This window comes from Felis catus, chromosome D1, assembly GCF_018350175.1.
Source record: "Felis catus isolate Fca126 chromosome D1, F.catus_Fca126_mat1.0, whole genome shotgun sequence".
Classification (NCBI taxonomy): domain Eukaryota; kingdom Metazoa; phylum Chordata; class Mammalia; order Carnivora; family Felidae; genus Felis; species Felis catus.
This window is the reverse complement of record NC_058377.1, coordinates 67,730,981-67,752,498: the sequence shown is the minus strand read 5'-3', so window position 1 is coordinate 67,752,498 and position 21,518 is coordinate 67,730,981. Positions and strand designations below refer to the sequence as shown.

Below are 21,518 nucleotides of genomic sequence, written 5' to 3'. Positions count from 1 at the left end.
TTAAATAAGGTTATAAAGGTAGATCCCTTATCTTATAGAATTAGTGTCCTTGTAAGAAGAGACACTACAAAGTTTCTCTCTCTCTCTCTCTCTCTTCATCTTTCTGTCTCTGCCATGTGACAACACAGCAAGAAGGTGGTTAGCAAGCTAGCAAGAGAGCTCTCCCTGGAACCTGAAGGCACCAGCACTTAGATCTTGGACTTCCCATCCTTCAAAAGTGTGGGAAAATGACTTTCTGTTATTTAAGCCACCCAGCCTGTGATACTTTGTGGTGGCAACCCAAGCCAACCCAATATACTGTCAAACAGATTTCCAAATTAATTAGTTCAATTTTCACTCGTGCCAACCACATGTTATCTAGTTGTTCCACATCCCTGCCAACACTTGGTATTACCTGTCTTTTTAAATTATAGACATTGTGGCAGGTGTATAGTATCACACCATGGTTTTAATTTGCATTTCTCTGATCATTAATGCAGTTGGACACTGGAGTTTTCAGCTCAGAAATTCCCCCAGGTTATTCTTGAGTATGAGCCAACATGGCCAGGTCACAAGTAGTTTTGTCTTTTTGTCAATTCCTTGTCTGCTTTTTAATACATGCAGTCCAGGAGACAATGAAGGAACTTGCTTTTAACAAGTCTACGTGGGAATCTGCAGGATTGTTGCTTATCTGGATCATTGGACAAATGTTGAGTGTTTTCTCTGTGGGATAGCAGATGTCAGTTTGGGCAAAGGCTGCCAGTCTACTAGCTGCTGCTGGTTCAATATAGGGCAGTCTGTGTTGTGGCTAAGAGCATGGATTATGGAATCAGGTCGTGTGGAATCAAATATCAGCTTCAATGCTCTCTAGTTGTCACATTTTTAAATGGGCAAGTTTTTAAAGGTGGGCCTATTGTATTTTTGAAAAATATGGATTCATAGTGGTATATACCATCAAGGTTGTTGTAAAGATTTAATACATGTATTTAAAATAGTGTCTGATAGGGGCGCCTGGATGGCTCAGTCGGTTGGGTGGCCGACTACAGTTCAGGTCATGATCTCACGGTCTGTGAGTTTGAGCACCTCATCGGGCTCTGTGCTGGGAGCTCAGAGCCTGGAGCCTGCTTCAGATTCTGTGTCTCCCTCTCTCTCTGCCCCTTCCCTGCTTGCTCTCTCGCTCTCTCGCTCTCTCTCAAAGATAATAAACATTAAAAAATGTTTTAAATAGTGCATGGTATATAGTAAGCACTCAATAAATATTAGATGTTAATGTCGCAATAGTGCTATACTATTACTATTGCTTTTGCTTATTAAGCCTTGCTCAGTATAAATACCTTCAAGATTCTAACTCCAGCCCACACTGGACTGACTTTCCTTGACCTCATGGGCCATGTGCTATGGATTCCTGCCCTGGTAAAAGCCTACCCCTAGACTGATGGAGCATCACTGAGTTTCTGTGGCAGCAAAAATACAGTGGAATAATGGAAAGGGGGGCTTCGGGAACCCGGAGTTCTAGGCTTGGTCTTGCCACACATTTGTAATGTCACCTTAACCTTCTCTGAGCCTTTGTTTTATCCTTTTATTGAGACATGATTGTACACTAAAGTACATATATCTGAAGTGTTCAGTTCAGTGAATTTCCATATTTGCAGGCAACCACGTAGGCAGCATCCAGATTGAGCCTGTCATCCCACTGGGCTTTCCTCATTCCTCCTCTTGGTCAATACTCTACACCCAAAGGTAATGGCGATTCTGATCCCTAGCACCACTGATTCGTCTCATCTGGGCCTGTCTTCTGTGCAAATGAGGAAGCTGTGCTGGCCAGCTGTAGGCCCAGCTCTACCAGCTCTATCTACTTACCTTCAATTCCTTCGTTCTGAAATTTAGTTGGCCTGAGAAGCTGTGAGTTTGTGCTGGGCTTGCCAGGAAGGCTGGGAGCTGCCTTCCCTCGGTGCTTTATGAATCAACTCCTTCATGGAGATATGCAGCAAGTCTTAAAGACTTGGGTCCCCCTCCCCATTCCTGTACTAGGCTGTACAGGGAGCACAGGGTCCCAGTTGCCTTCTCCCACCAGGCCCACAGAGGAGGTGCACGGTTGTTAGTGCCCAGAGATAAGGAGGCTGGAGACTAACCTCAGATCAAACACATTTCCCAGAACAGGGTGGTAGGTAACCTGCCATGGCGGGAATTTGTTGAGTCTGGCCTGCCCTGTGGCCCAAGAGGATGGGGTCATCCTGGAGATGGGCTATGTGTCCTTGGTAGAGTTCCTCCATCCACCAGACATAGAAGCAGGTGCACAGGATAAGGAGTGGGTGATAAGTCAGGGCTTCTGACTGGCAAGCCTTCCCAAAGGTATCCACTAGCCCTTAAAAACTTCACTGGCTCCTGGGGGGTGGGGTGGGGTGGGTTGGATGGGGAGGAGCAAAGGAGAGGCTTAGGGCTATCACCTTAGTATGTAGTCAGGGTACACCTCATGAGGGGACTGTGGACAAATATAGAGCCTGAATCTCTTAGACTTGGTCCAAATCACACCCTTGATATATATTTCCAGGGACATTCCCCCCCACACACACTGACAGCTCTTGGAAAAATCTCGTTACCATGGCCACAGAGGCCACAGAGACCAGGGAAGTTCACTTATGCACAGATGAGACTGCCACATACAACTGTGCAGGTGGTACACTGCACAACTCCAGGGGAGGGATGTGGCACCTCACATTGTTGTCTGGGGAGTAGAGATCAGCCCAAAGTTACAGTCTTTCTAGACTCTGCTAGGAGTTCCTTCCTTGATAGGAAGCTTGAAAATGCTGAAAAGCAAACGATAAGGCAATATATAGTGAACCAGACTGTCTGGGTTCGAATCCCAGTCAGACCACTTACCAATTGGGTTCCTTGAATAGGTGTCAAAATTTCCTTGTGCCTCAATTTTCTCACCTTAAGAATAGGGATTATAGCAGTACCTACCTTCAGGGTTATTGTAAGAATTAAATCAATCAATGCACATAAAGCACTGAGACCACAAACCTGGTACACAGTCATTGCTTACTAGATATTGGCTCTTATTATTACAAGATTGGTAAAGAAACTCAAGACTGTGTCCTTGAGAACGGGAATTGTTTAGCCTGGAGAGGAACAGATCTAAGAGAGACGTGAAAATGTCCAAAATTATAAAAAGCACATATTTTTGGCTGAGTATACAGAAACTCTTCCCAGTCATTGGCTCTGATGATACTGTGACCTCTCCATCATCAGAAGTGTTCAAGTCAACTCTGGTGGACTCCAGGGGCATTATGAAAGGTTCCTATATCATGTAGGTGCTTAAGCTAAGAAATCCCTAAGGGCACTCCCACCCTAGAATTGTATGACCTTTTAATTCATTACATTTTTTTTCTTCTGAAATCAGTGAGAGTCCAACACGTACCAGGTCATGTTCTTGGCCCTGGGAAACAGTCATGAGCCAGATGGAAGTCACTGCCCTCATTAAGTCCCCATTCTAGGGCTGGAGACAGACTGTTCTATATTTTTTAATCCTCAAGTCTTCACCACAGCCAGGGCTTGAACTCTTCTCTCTCCTAAGAATTACACATGTGGCCAGAGTTGAGCCGTGTGGCTTGGATTTCAGCCAAGCACGGCCAAGAATGGTGAAGGAAGAAAAAGGTCAAGAAGACAGGACAGCAAGATGATCCAGTTTATCCTGCTGACCCGGAGAGTCATTTCCCTTTCTCATTTCCTTCTTTCAGATTTCTAACTTATTCCATTTGGGGTTTTAAAACCAGAAAGAATCTGTATCAGTCAGGTAATAAACAATCCTCAAACCTCATTGCCATTAATCAAACAAGTTTATTTTGTCAATTCAAAAAAGTAAAACATGATTCTTAAAATCAAAATGAACATGTGACAAAAACTTATTTAATTCCTTAATCAGGGAGCCAGTAAGAAGGTTAAGCAATTCTGGAGAGCATTTGAGGAGCTCAGGACCTCTAGGCATTTTCTAAAAAAGAAGGTTAGAATAAGATTGCTAGATTAGATACAAAAGCAGTCAATGTCCTATAGGGAAATAAAATCGTAGCCTTTAGTGTGATCTTTACTAGACAAATCTGGAAGTTACCATTTAACTTCTTAGTGTTTGGGTACCAGTCAAAAGGTAAATAACAAAGTCAAACACAGGTACATTCTCCTGGAAAATTGCATACCCTTGGGTGGGCTTGTTCATGCCCCAGTAGGATATTGAAAGGACAGACCGTTTCCTCTCCCGTGTTGCCTTATTTCCAGGTTTTAGACATTTCTCTTACTCTGTTCACAAAGCTGGCTAAAGGCAGAGTGCCTCTTCAGGCCATTAGTGACATCCCTTGTGGATGTGCTGTCTGACCACGTGGCCTTTCCCCTAGATTATTTCCTAAGGCAGTCATCACAGTGGACCACGGCCTGGGTGGCTTAAACAACAGAAATATATCGTCTCACAGTTCTGGAAGCTAGACGTCCAAGACCAAGGTGTTGGCAGAGCTGTGCTCCCTCTGAAGGCACCAGGAAAGGATGTTTCGGGCCTCTCTCCTAGCTTCTGGTAGTTCTTGGCTACCAAGAACGCTGTTTGTGGTAGCATACCACCTTCGTGTGGGGTTCTCCCAGGTCTCTGTCCCTTGTCGTAAGGATGCCAGCCATACTGGATTAGGGGCCACCCTACTCCCGTGTGACCTCATCCTGACTTAACTAGTTACATCTGCAATGACTATTTCCAAAGAAGGTCCCATTCTGCGATACTGGGGGGTGGGGGATTAGGACTTCAACATACGAACTTTTGAGGGACACAGTTCCACCCACAACCCCCCCTCAGAGGGGAAGAGTGTGCCTGGAACTCTGATTTTCACACCTCAGATGAAAAATGCCTCACCTTACTTCCTCTCACGTCTGATTCACCAGAGCCAGTCACACAGCCCTGCCAGCTAACTACCGAGGGTGTGGGAAGCTAGGGTTTTCTGCGTGCCCAGGAAGCCGGTCTCTGCCACAGAAACTTAGATATTTGCTAAATCACTTCCACCTCTGACAAATAAGAAAACAGGAAAATGATATGAGCAGGCTAGCCTGAGCCCGTATGTACTGCAGGTCACTGACAAACAGGGCTAGGAAGGGGGCCTGTATTTTGGCTTCCAGTTTCTCCTCCAGCTTCGATCATTCGTTCTTCAAACATAGGAGACAGGTTGCGTTTCAGGAAGTCCCCATAGTTTGGAAAGTTGTTTTCCTTGAAAAACCAATTAGTCTAGTGATAGGAACGGTAACATAGAGCAACTTCTAGTGGGGACACGGTGAGCTGGAAAGAGGGACTGGGTTCACATCCGTGTTTAAACCCTGTGAGAGATTCTGCTTCCGTGTTTTTTAAAAAGTTTACTCTGATATAGTTGTGATGTTCTCAGCTCTGGGTAGGAGAAAGCATAGTGTAACTAATCAAATTAGTGAGGTGAAGCTGCTGGGAAGCATGCTAATTGGTTAATGAGTAAACGTAACCATTTTATTTAAATTAGCAGCAAATTTCAAGCTATCCTCAAAATAACTGAGAATATTAGCCCTAATTAGTGTAACAGCCTGGAAAATTTCTTCTGCTGGGAAAAATACAACAATAGGGTCTCCCCACAGACTCCGTATTTATTCGATCAATCACTCCTTCACTCATTCATTCATTTGCTCATTCAAGAAACATGCACGGAGCATTACACTTTATGCCACGAATTGGGAGTGGCAAAGGCCCTTTTCCCAGGCCCCACATCTGGAGGGGTCCCAGCGCGGACAGGAAGCCAGGCACTGGGATCGTCACAGTTCATACGATGCAGCCTGCCGCCCCTGATCACCTTCTCATCAGCCCGTCAAAGGACGGATAGCACAGGACAGGGTCTGGGGGCTTCTCCTGTTCTTTGCTGCCTCCATCTTCTAGGCTACAAAAGGCCCAGGGAAAACAGTGCGTTTCCTACAGGAATGTGAATTCCTGGCTGTAGACGAAAGATGAAAGGATCTTTAACTCCCTCTAAAGCTTTGGAAATACTTACACCGCCACGTTGTGCTTCAGGAAGTGCTTTTTGACTCAGAAATATAAAGATTAGAGTTTAAAGAAGTATTCTATTTTTACCCAGAGACAGCTTTCACGTTAGATCGGGTAGTAGGTTTCATAAAAGAAAAGTGTGGCATTCTAGATGGACTTTGGTGCCTTTGCGTTTTTAGATTTTTTTGGAATTTCTTCTTCATTTTTTAAAGTTCTAACTTGGCTGTACGTGCATACACACGTGCCACTCCCATGTGGGGCTGTAACGGAGCCAGGTCTCCCGCCCTGGTGGACGCTCCTGGGGGACATTAGAGGCCTCTCATGGACTGTGCACACATCCCCCAGATCTCCCAAGTAACACCTCAGAGACAACTGAAGAGTCTTACTTTGCGCGGCAAGAATTTAAATCACCAGCCGCTTCTCTGTGACCTTTGGAAGGTTTCTCCACTTCTGTATGATTTTTATTTATCAGGACATCAGAATGGCTGGCACTGAATGGCTGTGAGGTTTTGAAAAGCTTTCTTGAGTTTACCCCCTGGCTCTGCTAGGATAAAAGTGCGCCCCGCGCACCTCCCAGTGTGTGGCTTTGCTGCCCAGGTACCAGCTGACAAATGTTGGCACAGTGCCCTAACTGGGTTCCAGTTTGAGGGGAGCCTCAACCAGCCTTGCAACTTAGGCGGACGCCTCCAGGTCTGCACGATGCAGGGCCTCATCAGAGGTTTATTGGCCCCTGAGCTGTGGCATCTCATATTCCAGGGCCGTCATTTCCACAGGAGGCAGAGTAAGTGGTACTTCTGGCGGAATGACTGGTGACACTCTGATGGCCTGTGCATGACAGCTTCTGACCCCGTGCATAGAACATGCCTGCAGGTGCTAGATCACACCCGAGGGTGGCCTCTCCGAGTGTGCAAAAGTGGGACACTCAAGGCTGGGATGGGGAGGGCCGGCATCTGCAGTCATCCCAGCCATCCCACGCCGACCCCGAACCCCCAGGGCTGGAGTGGCTCCCTTCATCCTTACAGCCCTAGAAGCATCCATGGAGACCTGGTGTCTAATGTATCCTGCCTGCGTCCCGGGGCTCAAGAACTCACTGCACTCTGTCTGCTCCTCAGTGAGGAGTGAATGCATGGTTTTCAATCCAGCCTGCGATCTCATTTCTTCCATACAGCCCTACTAAAGGACAGTAACTAGCCGGTCCTGGGCCGTGTGGGGGCTACTTGTGCATGAATCCTGACTCTGCACTTAGAAGTTGTGTCACCTGGGACAGGATACTTAATTTCTCTTTACCTGGAATATCTAACTTGAAACCTAGTTCACAGTAAAAACTACTTAACTATAGGAGGTTATGTTACTGGTTTGATTAATACACATTGTATTTATATATATGTATTTCTATATAAAAGACACGTCATATATATGTGATTGCTATGTATTAAGTCTCCCTAGATACCTTCCAGGTGTCATTTCATCTTAAAGCCCCATTGCCACCTTATTCCCACTTCAAAGATGTTGGCTCAAAGACATAAAGATGTACCCAAGTCCCCACCACCGTGAGTGGTAGATGCAGGCTCCTAGGGCCCAGAACACGATGGGAGGTGCAATTATATCACACCTCTCCCGGGGCAGAGGAAGAGGCTTGAACCTGGGAAGGGCATGCTGACCACCGGTGCTGCTTTCTTTCCTGGTACTGCCTCTCTTGGGCTTTAGATGCTTCCCCAGGGCACAGACCCATCACAAGGCTCCATCGCAGATAACCTTAGGCGCGTCCAGGGGCTATCAGCCTGGAGCTTGTCCCCATGCTGGGTGGGGGAGCGCAGCCGGTTTGGCACCTGCTTTCGGAAACCACCCATCTCTGTTTCCCTTTTGGCGGTTGCACTCGGAGCCCGAAGCATCAGCTCAGGGTGGGGGTGCGGGCACACAGTGGGGCACCGCCGGGGATGTTCGTGCACAGATGTTGGCACCGCACAGAGGGATGGTGAACTCTGCAGTGCTCCTAAGCTTCGGTGCTAAAACAAACAAACAAAAAAAAGGAGCCGCTTGATTTGTTATTCATTCCACGTGATATGTTCTTCACTTCATGTCCAGACTCCACAGTTAGAGTGGTAAACAGCGAGTTTTGCATGACTTGATTAAGCTCCCACAGGCCGGGAAGCAACAGTCATTAGCAGCACCATGGTGGGCCAACACAGAGGAAAACAGTACTGGCTCACCACCCGGAGAGAGGCTGAACCTCCCCCCCTCCACTCTCCAGCCTTTGGAGAGCTTTGCTTCTTAGGCTTCTAGCTTGGGGACAGGTCGCTGAACCAGCATCAGAGCCGATGAACTTAGATCCCACCTTGGACCTGGCTCTGTGCTGACAAATCCCTTCACCGCCCCCCAACCCCTCGCATCGGCTTCCTGATCCGTCAAATGGGGCGGATGCCAAATTTAAATGAAGGAGCACACCCATATGTGCCTCACTCCAAGCCTGGCACAGGACCCTGCTCAGTAAGGTGGGTTTCCTATTCTAATTAGGGCTGTGTCCCCACACTTTTGAGAGCTCGCTAGTCTGCCTAGAGATAATAATACCAACAACAGCTTACCTTTGTTTACTGCTCCTCGGCATCTTTCTAAATGCTCTGTGTGCATAATCTCAGCTAACTCCCTCAGCAGCCCTGGGAAGTAGGTTCTGTTGTTACCCCATTTGTACAGTGGAGAAAACAAGCCTCCAGGCAGTAATGTAACTTGTTCAGGGTCATGGGATTCCCAGCTGGTGGCATTTATTGGCACAGATGCCAAGCCGATGCCCAGAGCCATGCCTGAGGACTGCTTCCCTACTTTCATCAACTGTGGCCTCTGCTCTCAGGGAGTTCTCTGGGCAGACAGGACAAGAAGCCGCCACAGTTTGGTGCTGCCCCTTGGAGGGGTTCAGAGTGTCCTTGCAGGACGAATAAAGGCTGCCGTGACCCTGTAGGGGTGGGAGGTTTTAACCTACCACCAGGCCTGCTCTTCTTCTTAGGATCTAAAGGAAAAGGGAGTCTGATTTGCAGTTTCCTCCCTGAAGGGACTTATGGCAGGTTCCTGAGACTAGGCTGAAGGCGATTGGCAAACACTAGCCAGCTGGCACTGCCCTTCCCCATCCGCCCTGGGCTCTGACCCAGAATGCAGGTGTGTTAGCCCTCTCTTGACTCATGAGGACTCCCTACATGTGCCTCCTGCCTTTGGGGTTCCCCCTTCCTCCCCATTGGAAGACATCTAGTCTCAGCATTCCAGGAGCAAAGCGTCAATCCACTTCTCCCCCGTTCTTACCCTTCAGATCTCAGCCAAAGTCCACTTCCCCAGACCACCCTATCCTCGGTGTTCTCACTAGTTACTCTCAAATCTCAGCAACCATCTGATCGCTTCACAGCTCCTGTAGTATCTGGACGCATGTGATCCTAATCACAGTGGGCGCTTAGTCGTCAGTTTGTCTCCTTATAAAACAGACTTATGCTCTACCACTAGATCACAAGCTCCTTGAGGGCAGGCACTTGCTTGTCCCTCTAGTGAATCCCTTGAGCCTAGCACACTGCCTGGCACAGAGCAGGCGCTCAGCGCGCCTCCACTTAGTAAATGACTCTGTTCATAAAGTTGGATTTTTGAGTAATTGAAGGTAGTCTTCCTAACAAAGACCTCCTAGCAGCCTGCCCAGCCGCACTGGCTTTGCCACTTACCAGCCTTCACCCGAAGCCTGATTCTTCTGTAAAATGGAGTTACAGACATCCATCTGATAGAGGTTTTGTGAGGATTAGGTGGAGAAATACATAAGGCTCTCAGCCCGACGCCTGGTACACTGTAAATCCGCAGTCACTATATAGCAGTTGCTGTTTTTGTTAGTAATACAAGTTATTAGTAGTCAAGATAAGATCTGGCAGGCTCAGTATCGCTTTTTAGACCCACTATCTTTTTGTGGGGACCTACAGACAGGAGCTTGAGAGATATACGCACACCCCCACTGAAATGGAAGCCAGATCCAGGGCATTTTTCTTGATGAGGTCCAGTTGTTGTGGGTGCAGGTTGGGCAGGAGTGGGGAAGGAGAGCCCGGCCATCAAGGCCTCCCCTGCCACCATGCTTGCTGGCACACAGAGGCAGCCTGCCTTCCCTTTCGACTCAACCTTCAGGCAAGAGAGCTTTCTCCCATTGACCGTGCAGGACATTCAGCCTCGCTGGACTCTGATCAACCAGCAGTAGCATCAGGGTGGATCCGAACACCTCCGTGCATTTCCCCGTGCCCTGGAGGAGGGTGGTACCAACCCCTGGCTGAGAATGTGATAAGGAACATAGGAAACGAGGCTCCAGGACTAGGATATGGTTGGTGGCATGGAGTGGGGACATCTGAGTGGTGTTTAGATCAGGGCAGCTTGTGGACATGCTGGCCTATTTCAAGAAATTTCCTAAGGAGATGTGTTTAGAATGTATTATGGGCATAAATGGGTTCTTCTATTTGATTTTTTCCAACTAACTCCATTGTCACCACACAGCCTTTGTCCCCGCTGCTTTTTCTGAAATCTGTTCATCGCTGTGCATTAGTCTGCCAGCGTAGAGCGTTAGTGGAGTCCTTGAGGTTAGCACTGTGTTAATATACTGGGAATTTCAGCAGAGCCGGGCCCTCTAAATCAATCACCAGAACAGCTTTATTTTTTTTTTTCTTGCTCAAAAATACACTATTAAATGCAGGAACACGTGTGGGAGTGGAGGTTGACTTGGGTGAAGGACACGCTTAAAAGGAAAATTTCATAACATTTTTCTTCTGCAGGAAAAAGGCCTTGCTGGTCTTAATTCTTGTAGAACTGAGCTACAGAACACATTTATGTCTCTGCAGTATCTTTAGCTCCTCAGAATATCCTGAGCTGCTCAGAAGTCACTCAGTCATATTTGCCTGGGGCATTATAGGTGTTTAACAAATATATATTAAAGAAATGATTGAATCCATGGAAAATTAAAGCCTTTTAAGTGATGATCGTAAAGGGGACTGAGCCAGGATTTACCTTCTTGGTTCCTCTGGGGGAAGAGGGGGGGTTCTAGAGTGGCAAGGTTTGAGCTGGTACCTACCTGTGAAGAATGAGGACGGTTGATGCTATAGGAGTGTTTCAGCCCTCACAGCTAGGTGGTCATGATATGTCCAGGAGGATATGGTGGGTAGAGGGCTTCATCCAGGGAGGCAAGTGAGGACCAGGAGCAAGTGTAAATGCCTTTCCCCCTCAGTTTGCTATGAAGAGATGGAAAGAAAAAGAAGCTGGCTACCAAGAGGGGTGAGATGTTGAGAGAACATGTGTATTCTGATTTGCTTAAGGGAAGCAATATGGGAGCGTGTCTGAGGCTGAGAGGAGGAAGTCCGTAGAGAAAGAGGGCTCATATGGGGAGAGAATGAAGCAACATTCTTGGGTGGGGAAAGAGCAAGGACAGGAGAGGATGGGGTCCAAGGCCAGTGGGCTGGCCCTGGACTTCAAGGGTAGGATGGACGTTTGTCCAAGAGGAATGAGTTTGCAGGCTGTCTTGCAAGTCAAGCATGGGGGCTCTGCTTGTATTCGAGAGTAGAGAAGGTATAGAAAACCCCGCGGAGGGGGGTGGCTCAGAGGCACACCAGAAGGCCTAGCGTGGAGGGCGGTGTGCAGGGGCCCAGCTGAGGTTGAAAACCATGAGTCTGTGGAGGGTCTCATGTGCCCCGTGCCATGATTTTTCGTGGGTGTGCCCAGTATCCCGGGAGAGGGTGTGGAGAAGGCGACTCAGCTGCAGAGGTGGGGCTCACAGGGTGTCAAAGGCAGAAGGAATAAGGAACGAAAGACTGGAAGGTGCTGGCAAGGGGATAGTTGAAGGAATGTGGGTGCAGCCTTTCAGGAATGTGGAGAGGCTGGGAGGGAAATGAAGGTAGGGGAGGAAAGAAAAAAAAAAAGGGTTCTTGTTCCAAAGGTGTCAGATTGATGAGCAGGCATTCGGGAAGGGAGAGAATGAGTAATCAAGATGACAGGTGGTTGGGGGAACATAGGGCAGAGGAGGGGAAGATCTCAGGGGACAACAGTTCCAGGCACTGAGAGCCAGGGTCCCCGGGTGTGAGTGACTGAAGCGCAGTACAGGTGGCCCTCCCCGTGGCTGAGGTCCCAGTGCAGGTGGGGCCGTTCATCGTCTGAGGAGCTGCCCAGTGGGATGGCAGCGGCGGGAGGGTAGCAGAGGACTGCCTGGGAAGCACTTGGGTGAGAAGCACAAAGCGGGCAGCGCATAAGTGGGGTCTGATGGCTGAGGCCTAAGGAGGGAAGGTTTGTGTACGGGATGGAGGGCTGGGGTGGAGAAGGGGCGCTGCTGCAGGGAGAGGAGACTGCCAGCTCCGCCTCGTGTCCCTGATGGGAGAAGCAGCAGAGTCAAAGCCCACAAGAGTAGCATTAGCCTTCGGGAAAAGCCATGTGTGGGTAGAGAAAGGACAAGTCCTTTTTGGCTGGAAAGGACTGACCTTGAAAGATACTGGGTGTTCTGTAGGCATTTGGGGAAGGTTTAAGAGTCAGGGGGAAGCAAAGGAAGATTGGCCAAGAAAGAAGCACAGAGCATATTAGGGGTTGAGAGAGGACGAGAAAGCCCCACGAAGACACCAAAAGTTAAACCAGATGTTTAAGAGGGTGGCTGGAAGGAAAGGGATGGCAGAATCAGATTGGGGAGCCCCATCTCCTTGTATGCAGCTACGGCAGTCACCTTGGGCCCCACAAAGTACCCTCCCCTAAGGCTCTCATGGTGAACGAACCCCATCCCGGTCACATCAGCCCAGGATCAGCAGGGCTTCCTGGAGCTTTCCCCTCTGCCACTGGAAGGGATCAGAGTCCCAGCTGCCAAGGAGAAAAAGGGCTGGGTCATGGTGACCTGGAGAGGTCAGGGAGGACTTCCTGGAGGAGGAGCCGCACCTGGACCTCAGACAAAGAGTAGGATGTGCACAAACAAAAGCAGAGCAGGAAGAGCACTTCAGGAGTGGGGGCCGCAGGTGGGAAGGGGTAGAATGGAACCTTCCTTTCCTCCTTTAGTAAGAAGCAGGGTATTGTAGTGCTTGGGAGCTGAGTTTGGGGGCCAGGTGACCCGAGTCCAGTTACCAGCTTTGCTACCTGCTCTGCATTCATTTACCTCCGTCTAATTCAGTTTTCACACCTAAAAAAGGAGATGATAATATTCCACTTATCCAGGGTTATTTTGAGGATGGAAGAAGTATCTGTGAAGCATTTAGCTTCACTGACATAGAGGTCATTAAATAATATCATTAGTATAATTATTTTCATTAATCAGGAGGAAAAAGTAACAGCAGTTTGCTGAGTACCTACACTCTGTGCCATATATTTAACAAACATGCCTGTGAAAGGAGCTACCTGTATCATTTTTGCTGCCTAGAAAACTACCCCCCAAAATTTAGTGGCTTAAGATACATCCATTTAGGAGCACCTGGTTGGCTCAGTCGGTTGAATGTCTAACTCTCGATTCCAGCCCAGGTCATGATTATGAGACGGAGCCTGCATCGGGCTCTGTGCTAAGCATGGGGCTTGCTTAAGATTCTCTCCCTCCGCCCCTCTCCTGCTTGTACATGGCACACATATGCATGCTCTCAAAAAATAAAAATTTAAACTAAAAGATACATCCATCTATTTAGCTCAAGACTCTGAAGGTCAACAATTTGAGCTGGGTGGGGTGGGGTGGGCTGGCCCTGCCTTCTGATGGTTTCAGCTGGGCTCAATCAGGCATCTGTGGCCAAATGCTGGTCAGCTAGTTGAGTCGGCCTCCAGAGGTTGGCTGACTGTCAGCTGGAAGGAGGGAGTGTCTGGAGCGTGTGTGTTTCATCATCCAAAAGGATGATCCAGGCTGCTTCACATGATGGCAGTGACAGGGGTTTCTAAGAGCACCAAGAAAGGGCAAGCATCCCTGTAGGAGTCTCTGCTTGCATCACATTTGCTGTGAAAATTTTGTCATTTTCCAAAGTAAGTCACAAGGCCAAGCCCAGCCTCACAGGGCAGAGTCTGCATGCAAGAATGGGGAAAACTGTGGCCATTCTTCTAATATAGAACAATGGCTTTTCAAATTCACTGTTATTTCATTCATTTGCTCATTTATCCAAAAATATTGATTGAGCACCTGTCTTGAGGTGTAGTGAGAAATCTCCCCCCAAATGGCCTCAGTTTCCTAATACCTTATCATAGTGCAATCTATCTGGCACTGCTGTCTGAGGTCTGTGACATCCAGTAAAGACGTGAGCTGGACCTTTGTTCCCCAGTAAAGTAGGTCATACTCTTCTCAGGGCAGAGGGAGGTAGAGATGCAGATAGTGTTGGAGCAGGCACAAGAGAGATTTACATTTGCAAATCAGAATCAGGCACCAAGGTTTCATCCACATGAGCTCTATATCTTTGAGCGGACTTCTCCCTACTGGGTCTTAATGGGCAGGTTTTGTTTCCATGCTCTGTCCCCCGTCTTCCTGATCACGGAGATTGCTGGTGAGTCCAGACCATCATTGACTTCACGTGTTAAAATCTCGGTCAAACACACACATACACTCTCTCTTCCCCCAACCCCTCCTCCCTGGGAATATTCTAAACTCTTCTTAATTCAGTGCAGGATAACAGTTGTGGTGTGCCATCAAATGATTGAGCTCTCTGCCCCTCCACCCCCATCACTGCTCATGGGTCCAGGTAAGAATTAGGTGTGGCACAGATGGTGTCCTGGGAGCAAATATTGAGAATCTTGTCCTAGAGAGAGAGAATCCCATTCTGTCTAAACTATTAATCCACAGGTTATATGGAAGGTGTTGTCCAAGGTGCTGGTCTAAAACGGAACAGAGAGCTTAGAGGAGTCTTTGAGTGACATGAAACAGGTACTAGGGAGGAAGCCTGGATGATTTCTCACCTGGAGTTCAAGGTCCCTGGAATAGTTTAACACATTCAATCAGCTAATATGTTTTGAGTATAGGTCATATATCAAACAGCAGTTTGGACAATAGATACAATAATGAGCAAGACCAGCATGGTTCCTGCCCTCAGGAAACTGGTAACCCAATGGGAGAAAGGTTACAAAACATTACTAATGGCTAACACTAACCAGTGCTCAGTCCATACAATTCCCCCAACAACTCTGTGCGACAGGTACCGTTATCACCTGCTTTTACAGATGAGTAAATTGAAAGAATGAATGGGCCAAATACATGGTCTGTAGTCACACAGCTAGTGAACAATGAGGGGGGGCACTCAAATTAGGCAGTTCCGATCCAGAGTCAATCTTTCTTGAGTCAACTCCTTCCCCTCCCTCCACTAGATCAAGTTTTCTTGGTATCTATTTTGAAGTCCTTTGTTGTTTGAAGATCCTGCATCACATTCTGTGATTCTATTTTTGTGTGATTATTTGCTGAGGGAGCATAGCACAATCGTCGTGTTGGTCAGTTCGGGCTTCGTTATGCTCCAGTAACACATGACCTCGAAATCCCAGTGGCTTACAATAACAAACATTTCTCGGTCGTGCTACATGTCCAAGTCTTTGCTGACCTGATCTCCCCTTTTGCAGCCTTGTCAAAAGCAGCCAATAGGAACACAGGCATGCTCTTCATCAAAAGCACAGTCCACCAAGTTACTACAGGCAACAGTTATACCAGATGTCTCACCCCTGCATAAAAGAGGACGCCATCTTTCCAGCTTCCGGGGATGGTTCCTCACTGCCCACTTTCTGGCCCCAAAGTCAGTGTCCCATATTTTAGAGCACCCCTCCAATAGTATCAATTTATCATTCAGCTTAGGCTGATGGTCCCCAAATCTCAGTGACTTACAAGAAATGTTTATTTCCTGCTCATGCTCTGTGGTCATCATGGTTTAGCTCCAGCTGTGTCACCTCTCCTTTTTCTGGGACCGAAGCAGCAGCCCCCATCTGGGATGCTGTCAGTCCGATGGCAGAGGGTGAAGAGAGATGTGGTAGATCACGATTGCTCTTAAAGCTTTTGATTGGAAATGGAGCAGGTCTCTCCCACTCCCATTCGTTAAAGGCATGTGGCCAATTCTGACACTATCAATGCAGGGACATGTAATAGCTCTGTCGGGAGGGGAACACAGGAGGAGTTTCATAGGACAGAGCAGTGAGTCAATCTGTTCAAGTGGTTGAAGAGCATGCATTGACTGTCACCAGCTGATAGTGAGTTGGCAGACGGTTGTGTTTTGGAAATGAAGAATGCCAGGGCATTTTCCTAAGTGCACATGATATGCTCCATTTTAGCTGTTTGTCAGTGGGTAGACACAGCTTGTATCAGACAAGCAGACACAGCTATGAAGGACTCTGAGCAGTACCTTCCAAAATAGGGACCAAAACGGGACCCAACAGTCAGCAGGTGTTTGAAATTTCTTGAAGATAGCGAATGTCCTGATGAACAAATGAGCTGTTTGCTCATGCAAGGGGAGGGGGTTATTATCAACAGCAACAACTGAAACAAACGTGGGCAGCTTTGGTTAAAAATGAAGGGTGGGGGGCGCCTGGGTGGCTCAGTTGGTTGGGCGTCCGACTTCGGCTCAGGTCATGATCTCACGGTCCGTGAGTTCGAGCCCACGTTGGTCTCTGTGCTGACAGCTCAGAGCCTGGAGCGTGTTTCAGATTCTGTGTCTCCCTCTCTCTCTGACCTTCCCCCATTCATGCTCTCCGTCTCAAAAATGAATAAACGTTAAAAAAAAATTTTTTTTAATGAAGGGTGGATGCAATTATAGAAAACCTGGGTAATTCACTACATAGACTCAAAAGGAAGTTTGACCAGGGTAGGGGTGGCAGGAATGGGGACAGCTCCAGGGGCCTCAGCAGTAAGAGTTTATGGATCCATGTCTTAGCCACAGAGCTGCCTCATCTGTGTCTCTCCAGCTCATTGTAGGCCAAGTGCGATGACCCCCGCTCCCCTCCCACCTCTTCACAACTGCCTGCCCCAGTCCCTGGCCCTGCACCCTCTCACCTTGTTGTGAAATGCACAGGCAGAGAGCGGGAGGAACGAGGGAGGGGAAGCAGGACCCGGATGAGCAGCTAAGGTCCAGGTCAGGGCAATTAGCAAGCACTGCTCCCCAGACACAGGAGGCTGCAGAAAAAGACAGCTCAGGCAGTGATCCCAGTCCAGGGCACCTGTTCCTAGTCTCATCCTGGTCCACACCAATCTTATTTTCCTATAACTTGGGCTTCCTCTGAAATTCTCAGCTTCTCTTATACTTACATGATAGGTAATATTCAGATGCTCAGCCCACTCCTAGGTGCTTACTAAGGCTATGTGAACCTCCAGGCCCACTAGCTTTTCACCCACTAAAGAAAGCATACTGGCATGCACATGAGGGGGATCTTTATCTTGTTAAAAAAAAAAAAAAAAACAACCATAAATTCATGAACTTCAGTAATTATTAAAACAGGTGCCTTGCTTTATAATAAAACATGCCACTTACATTCACCCAGTAGCTAAAGACCACTGTGATTTGATCCTTTTGGTTCATCCCCTTTGGGGTTCTTGAAAGGTCTCCTGGGTATTCTAGATTAATCAAGACTCTTAATTGCAAATGACAAAGACCGAACTCAAATGCAAAAAAGTTTTTATCTCCTCTAACGGACAAGTCCACGTCTGTCTCCAACCTCAGGCAGGGCTGGATCCAGGGGCAGGAATGAAGCTTGCTGTACTCTTCCCTTCCCTTCCCCTCTCCTCCTCCTCCTCTTCTCTCTCTCCCTCCTGCCTGCCCTCCTCCTATTCTGGCTATGGTTCCCTTCATATGTAACCTTAGTCTCTATTTTCAAGGGGAAGGGACTTCCCTGATTTACCTGAGGAAGAAAGCAACAGTAGCTCGGGGCCTAGAGCCTTCCAGCATGATCCCACAAATAGAAAATCTGAGGGAGGACTTTTATTGGCCCAGACTGATCAACATGTCCATTCTAGAACCAGGGCAATGGAGTACCCTGACCAGCCAACTGAAATAGGCCTACCATTATGGTCCGAGTGAGGCAAAATGCTGTTGCAAGATAGCAGATAAAGTTCCTAGCATCAAGAATCCTGCAGCGGCCTCCTCCGGTTTGTCTCTGCTCTCACTGGTAATCCGTTCCTGCTAGGTTTCCATGTGGGAAGCCCAGGATGACCCCTGCTGCCTGGCTCTCTCCTGGGACAGAGGGGCTGACAGGGGAAACACGGAGGCCAGGCGACACCAGGAGCTCAGAATGACACAGGAAGAGAAGGCAGAGCTAGGTGAGGGGTTCAGGTTGCTGACTGGGTTGACTGGTCTGCAAACAGCCTCATAGACCATGGTGGAGAGATGGCTGCCCCTTCCTCACCCCTGTGGGTACAAGGCCCAGAATGAGACACACAAGCTGTGGATCTAAGTCAAACTTTCCAAGCCCAGAAATCGTGCTGAGCAGCTGTTTGCCTGGCTGTCCTGCTCAGGTGCACAGTGGGGGGCAGAAAACGGGCATTGCTTAGTCGTCTCTACTCAGTCTGATATTCCAACACAACACCCTAGTCCAAAGCTCGCTTTTCTCCCCACGGCCTCATGAGCGACCTCCTCCAAACAAGCCTGCAGAGGTGGCCGTGTCACCTCTACCCCAGCTCACTTTCCGGGCACCCTGGATGGTTCTGACCCAAACCACTCTGAGAATTCCTCATAGGCGCTCACAAGTGGAGGGACAGTTAACCTGAAGTCAGAGCTCACGTGTGCTGTCTGAACTCTTCAGCCCCGAGCTGCTCGTCTGGCCTTCTCTCCCCACCCCCGTAGGGACCCCACTTTCACCCAACATGGCAAGGTAGTGCCGAGCCTCTGACTTGGCTTGTCCTGCCCTTCTGACAGCAGTCCTTCACCCCTGTCACTTGTCTGGGAAAACTACGCTCTCCTCGGCTCTTCTCGAAACTCCTCACTCACCAACTAGCCCCAGACGGAGTAAATCACTCCAGCTCTGGCCCCTCCGGCACTTTGACCTGCTCTTACTCTGCTCTAAGCCTGGCCACGAGGCTATTCTCTTCCCTTCACAGCAGGCCTGTCTCCCCACCAGGCTCCCCGAGGGAGGATGCAGGGGTCTTTCTCCCCTGTTTCCCCATTGCCCGTCTCAGGCCACACGCTAGTGGGCACGAAGGCGTGTTTGCTAATTAAACTGGATCGAGGTGCTGAGTGCCGGTTACACGCCTCCCCACACACACCTGGGGGACTCACGTGCTTAGCGCCACCTGTTCCCCTCCACCAGGGAAATGGGCTTACGAGGAGGGGGAGGGGAGGCCTTGAGCTAGGGACCTTGCTTTCCACACTTGTGCTCCTTCACAGCTATGGCAAACAGAATGTTTATACAGGTTTTCATTCCCTTCATGTACCTGGTTCTGTGCTTAGTGAACACGAGATCATTTTGGAAAGGACTCCCCTTCATTGCTGATTTAGCATCAGTGCCCCGCAGCCCTCAGCACTGTAACTAACCTCTGTGTCGAGGGGTTAATGACTAGTAACCAAACCCTTAAATCAGCTTGCCCTATCTGCAGAGGGGCCAGCAGCTCATTCTTGGTAAAGAGGACAAACAGCCCATTTCCAGCACACATTACAGATGTCAGAGTCACTACTCTAAATTGAGATTTAATAAAGCAAACCTCTACTCCCTCTCTGCCCCTCCCCCTCTCCCTGCCTGCTGTTTCCATGAATTCTTACCCATAGATCCACTGGCCAGGCAGGCTCAAGAAGGGGGTGGGGGGGGCAGAGAGGAGGGGGTTGGGGCAGGGCAGCTGGAAGCAGTCCCTTCCCTGTGTCTCTTCTTGCCCTCCTATGAAGAGCTCCGTCCCTCCTGCCTTGTTCTGTGCCCCGCAGGCCCTGTGGCCAGACTGGGGGCCATCAATATCATAATCCTCACAGTCGCATTTTACAGATCAGGAAACTGAGGCTTAGAGTGGTTTCCCAGCTACAAAGGGAGGGCGGAGGTGCTGAGTGAAGACGCGGGTCCACCTGACTTTGTCCCACGTGACCACCTTCACCTGGACCAAACCGTTCTCAAATGTCCACACACAGACTCACGTGGAGGGCTTGTTAAAATACAGACTCCTGGGCCCCGCTCAGAGTTTGATTCAGCAGGTCCGGGGTTGGGCTCAAAATGTGCATTTCTATCAAGTTCCCAGATGATGCTAGGACCACACTTTGGGAACGATAGTCATAAACAGTGGTGCTTCCTACCACCTTGGCCACCCACATCAGAGTCTTGGAAACCGTGCCCCTGAAGATGGGGATCCCCGTTGGTCCCACAATGAGAGGCTTGGAATCCAGGCGTCATAAGTGCTGTCCCCATGTTTCCTCCCTGGGCTGCCCCAAAATGTCCTTCATACAGCTAGTTTCAACCCCGGCTACACATTGGAATCACCTGGAACACCCCGCATGCCTAGGTCTCACCTGCTAAAACTGATTTATCCTTTTCCTTATTGAGAGAGAGAGAGAGCGCGCGAGCGAGAGCATGCACGTACGCACACGAGCAGGGAAGGTCAGAGAGAGAATTTTAAGTACCCTTCACGTTCACAGAGCAGAGCTCAAACCCAAACTCAGATCACGAGCTGACCTGAAACCAAGTGTCAAATACTTAAGATACCCAGGTGCCCCTAATTTGTATATATTTTTAAGTTTCATATTTGAGAGACAGAGCATATGTGTGCAAACTCACACACTAGCAGGGAACGGCAGAGAGAGAGGGAGATAGAATTCCAAGCAGGCTCCACCTTCAGAGCAGAGCTCAAAGCCAAACTGTGAGATCATGACCTGAGCTGAAACTGAGAGTCAAGTACTTAATGACTGAGCCACGCAAGCGCCCCTGAATTTTTAAGTTTTATATTTACATATTTTTTAATTTGAGAGAGAGAGAACACACACATGAGCAGGGAAGGGCAGAGAGAGACAGGAAGAGAGAATTTCAAGGCGGCTCCATGCTCACAGAGCAGCGCTCAGACCCACAAACTAGGAGATCATGACCTGAGCTGAAACCAAGAGTCGAATACTTAACTGAGCCACCCAGGCACCTAGATTTACACTTTAAGCTTCATGTATTTTGAGAGCAAGAGAGAGTGCTCAAACACAGCAGGGAAGGGCAGAGAGAGGGAAGAGAATTTCAGGCAGGCTCCCTACTTACAGAGCAGAGCTCAAATCCACAAACTGTGAGATTGTGACCTGACCCGAAACCAAGAGTCAAATACTTAACCACTGAGCCACCCAGGCGCCCCGCATTTATACTTTTTAAGTTTTATGTATTTTTTGAGAGAGAGAGCATGAACAAGCGAGAGCACTCACACACGAGCAGGGAAGGGCAGAGAGAGAGGGAGAGAATTTCAAGCAGGCTCCGAGCTTGCAGAGCTCAAACCCACAAACTGAGATCGTGACCTGACCTGAAACCAAGAGTCGAATATTTAACCAACCGAGCCACCCAGGCACCCCGGATTTATACTTTTCAAAGCTCCCCAGGTGATTCTACTGTGCAAGGTAGAGGGCAATGCCTTAGCTTGATTGCATTTAGGAGTATGTCGCTTTGATCCCTCTATCCT

The 21,518-nt window shown here is 48.6% G+C and overlaps 1 protein-coding gene and 1 long non-coding RNA gene across 12 annotated transcripts in view; one reads left to right on the top strand and one right to left on the bottom strand.

The window, feature by feature from the left end:
• GALNT18 (polypeptide N-acetylgalactosaminyltransferase 18) overlaps nucleotides 1-21,518 on the top strand; it is a 410,401-nt gene that overhangs the window by 365,896 nt on the left and 22,987 nt on the right. Inside the window, exon 10 of one of the 7 annotated variants that reach the window (XM_023239562.2) lies at nucleotides 1,632-3,799. The exons of the other annotated variants lie outside the window; for them this stretch is intronic. Coding sequence (XP_023095330.1) covers nucleotides 1,632-1,643 — 12 coding nt within the window. The 3' untranslated portion in view covers nucleotides 1,644-3,799. Of the gene's footprint in view, nucleotides 1-1,631; nucleotides 3,800-21,518 lie in introns of those variants that run through there. 7 annotated transcript variants of the gene reach the window in all.
• LOC123380510 lies at nucleotides 3,800-20,783 on the bottom strand. Of its 5 annotated transcripts, none has more exons than XR_006586375.1 (4): nucleotides 11,079-20,783; nucleotides 9,700-9,849; nucleotides 7,650-8,013; nucleotides 3,800-5,957 (listed from the first exon to the last, which is right to left on the bottom strand). It is a non-coding gene; the product is annotated as an uncharacterized LOC123380510 (long non-coding RNA). The 5 variants fall into 5 exon arrangements; XR_006586374.1 differs by having other exon boundaries at nucleotides 3,800-8,013; nucleotides 11,079-11,235; nucleotides 13,128-20,783; XR_006586373.1 differs by having other exon boundaries at nucleotides 3,800-8,013; nucleotides 11,079-13,151; nucleotides 14,179-20,783.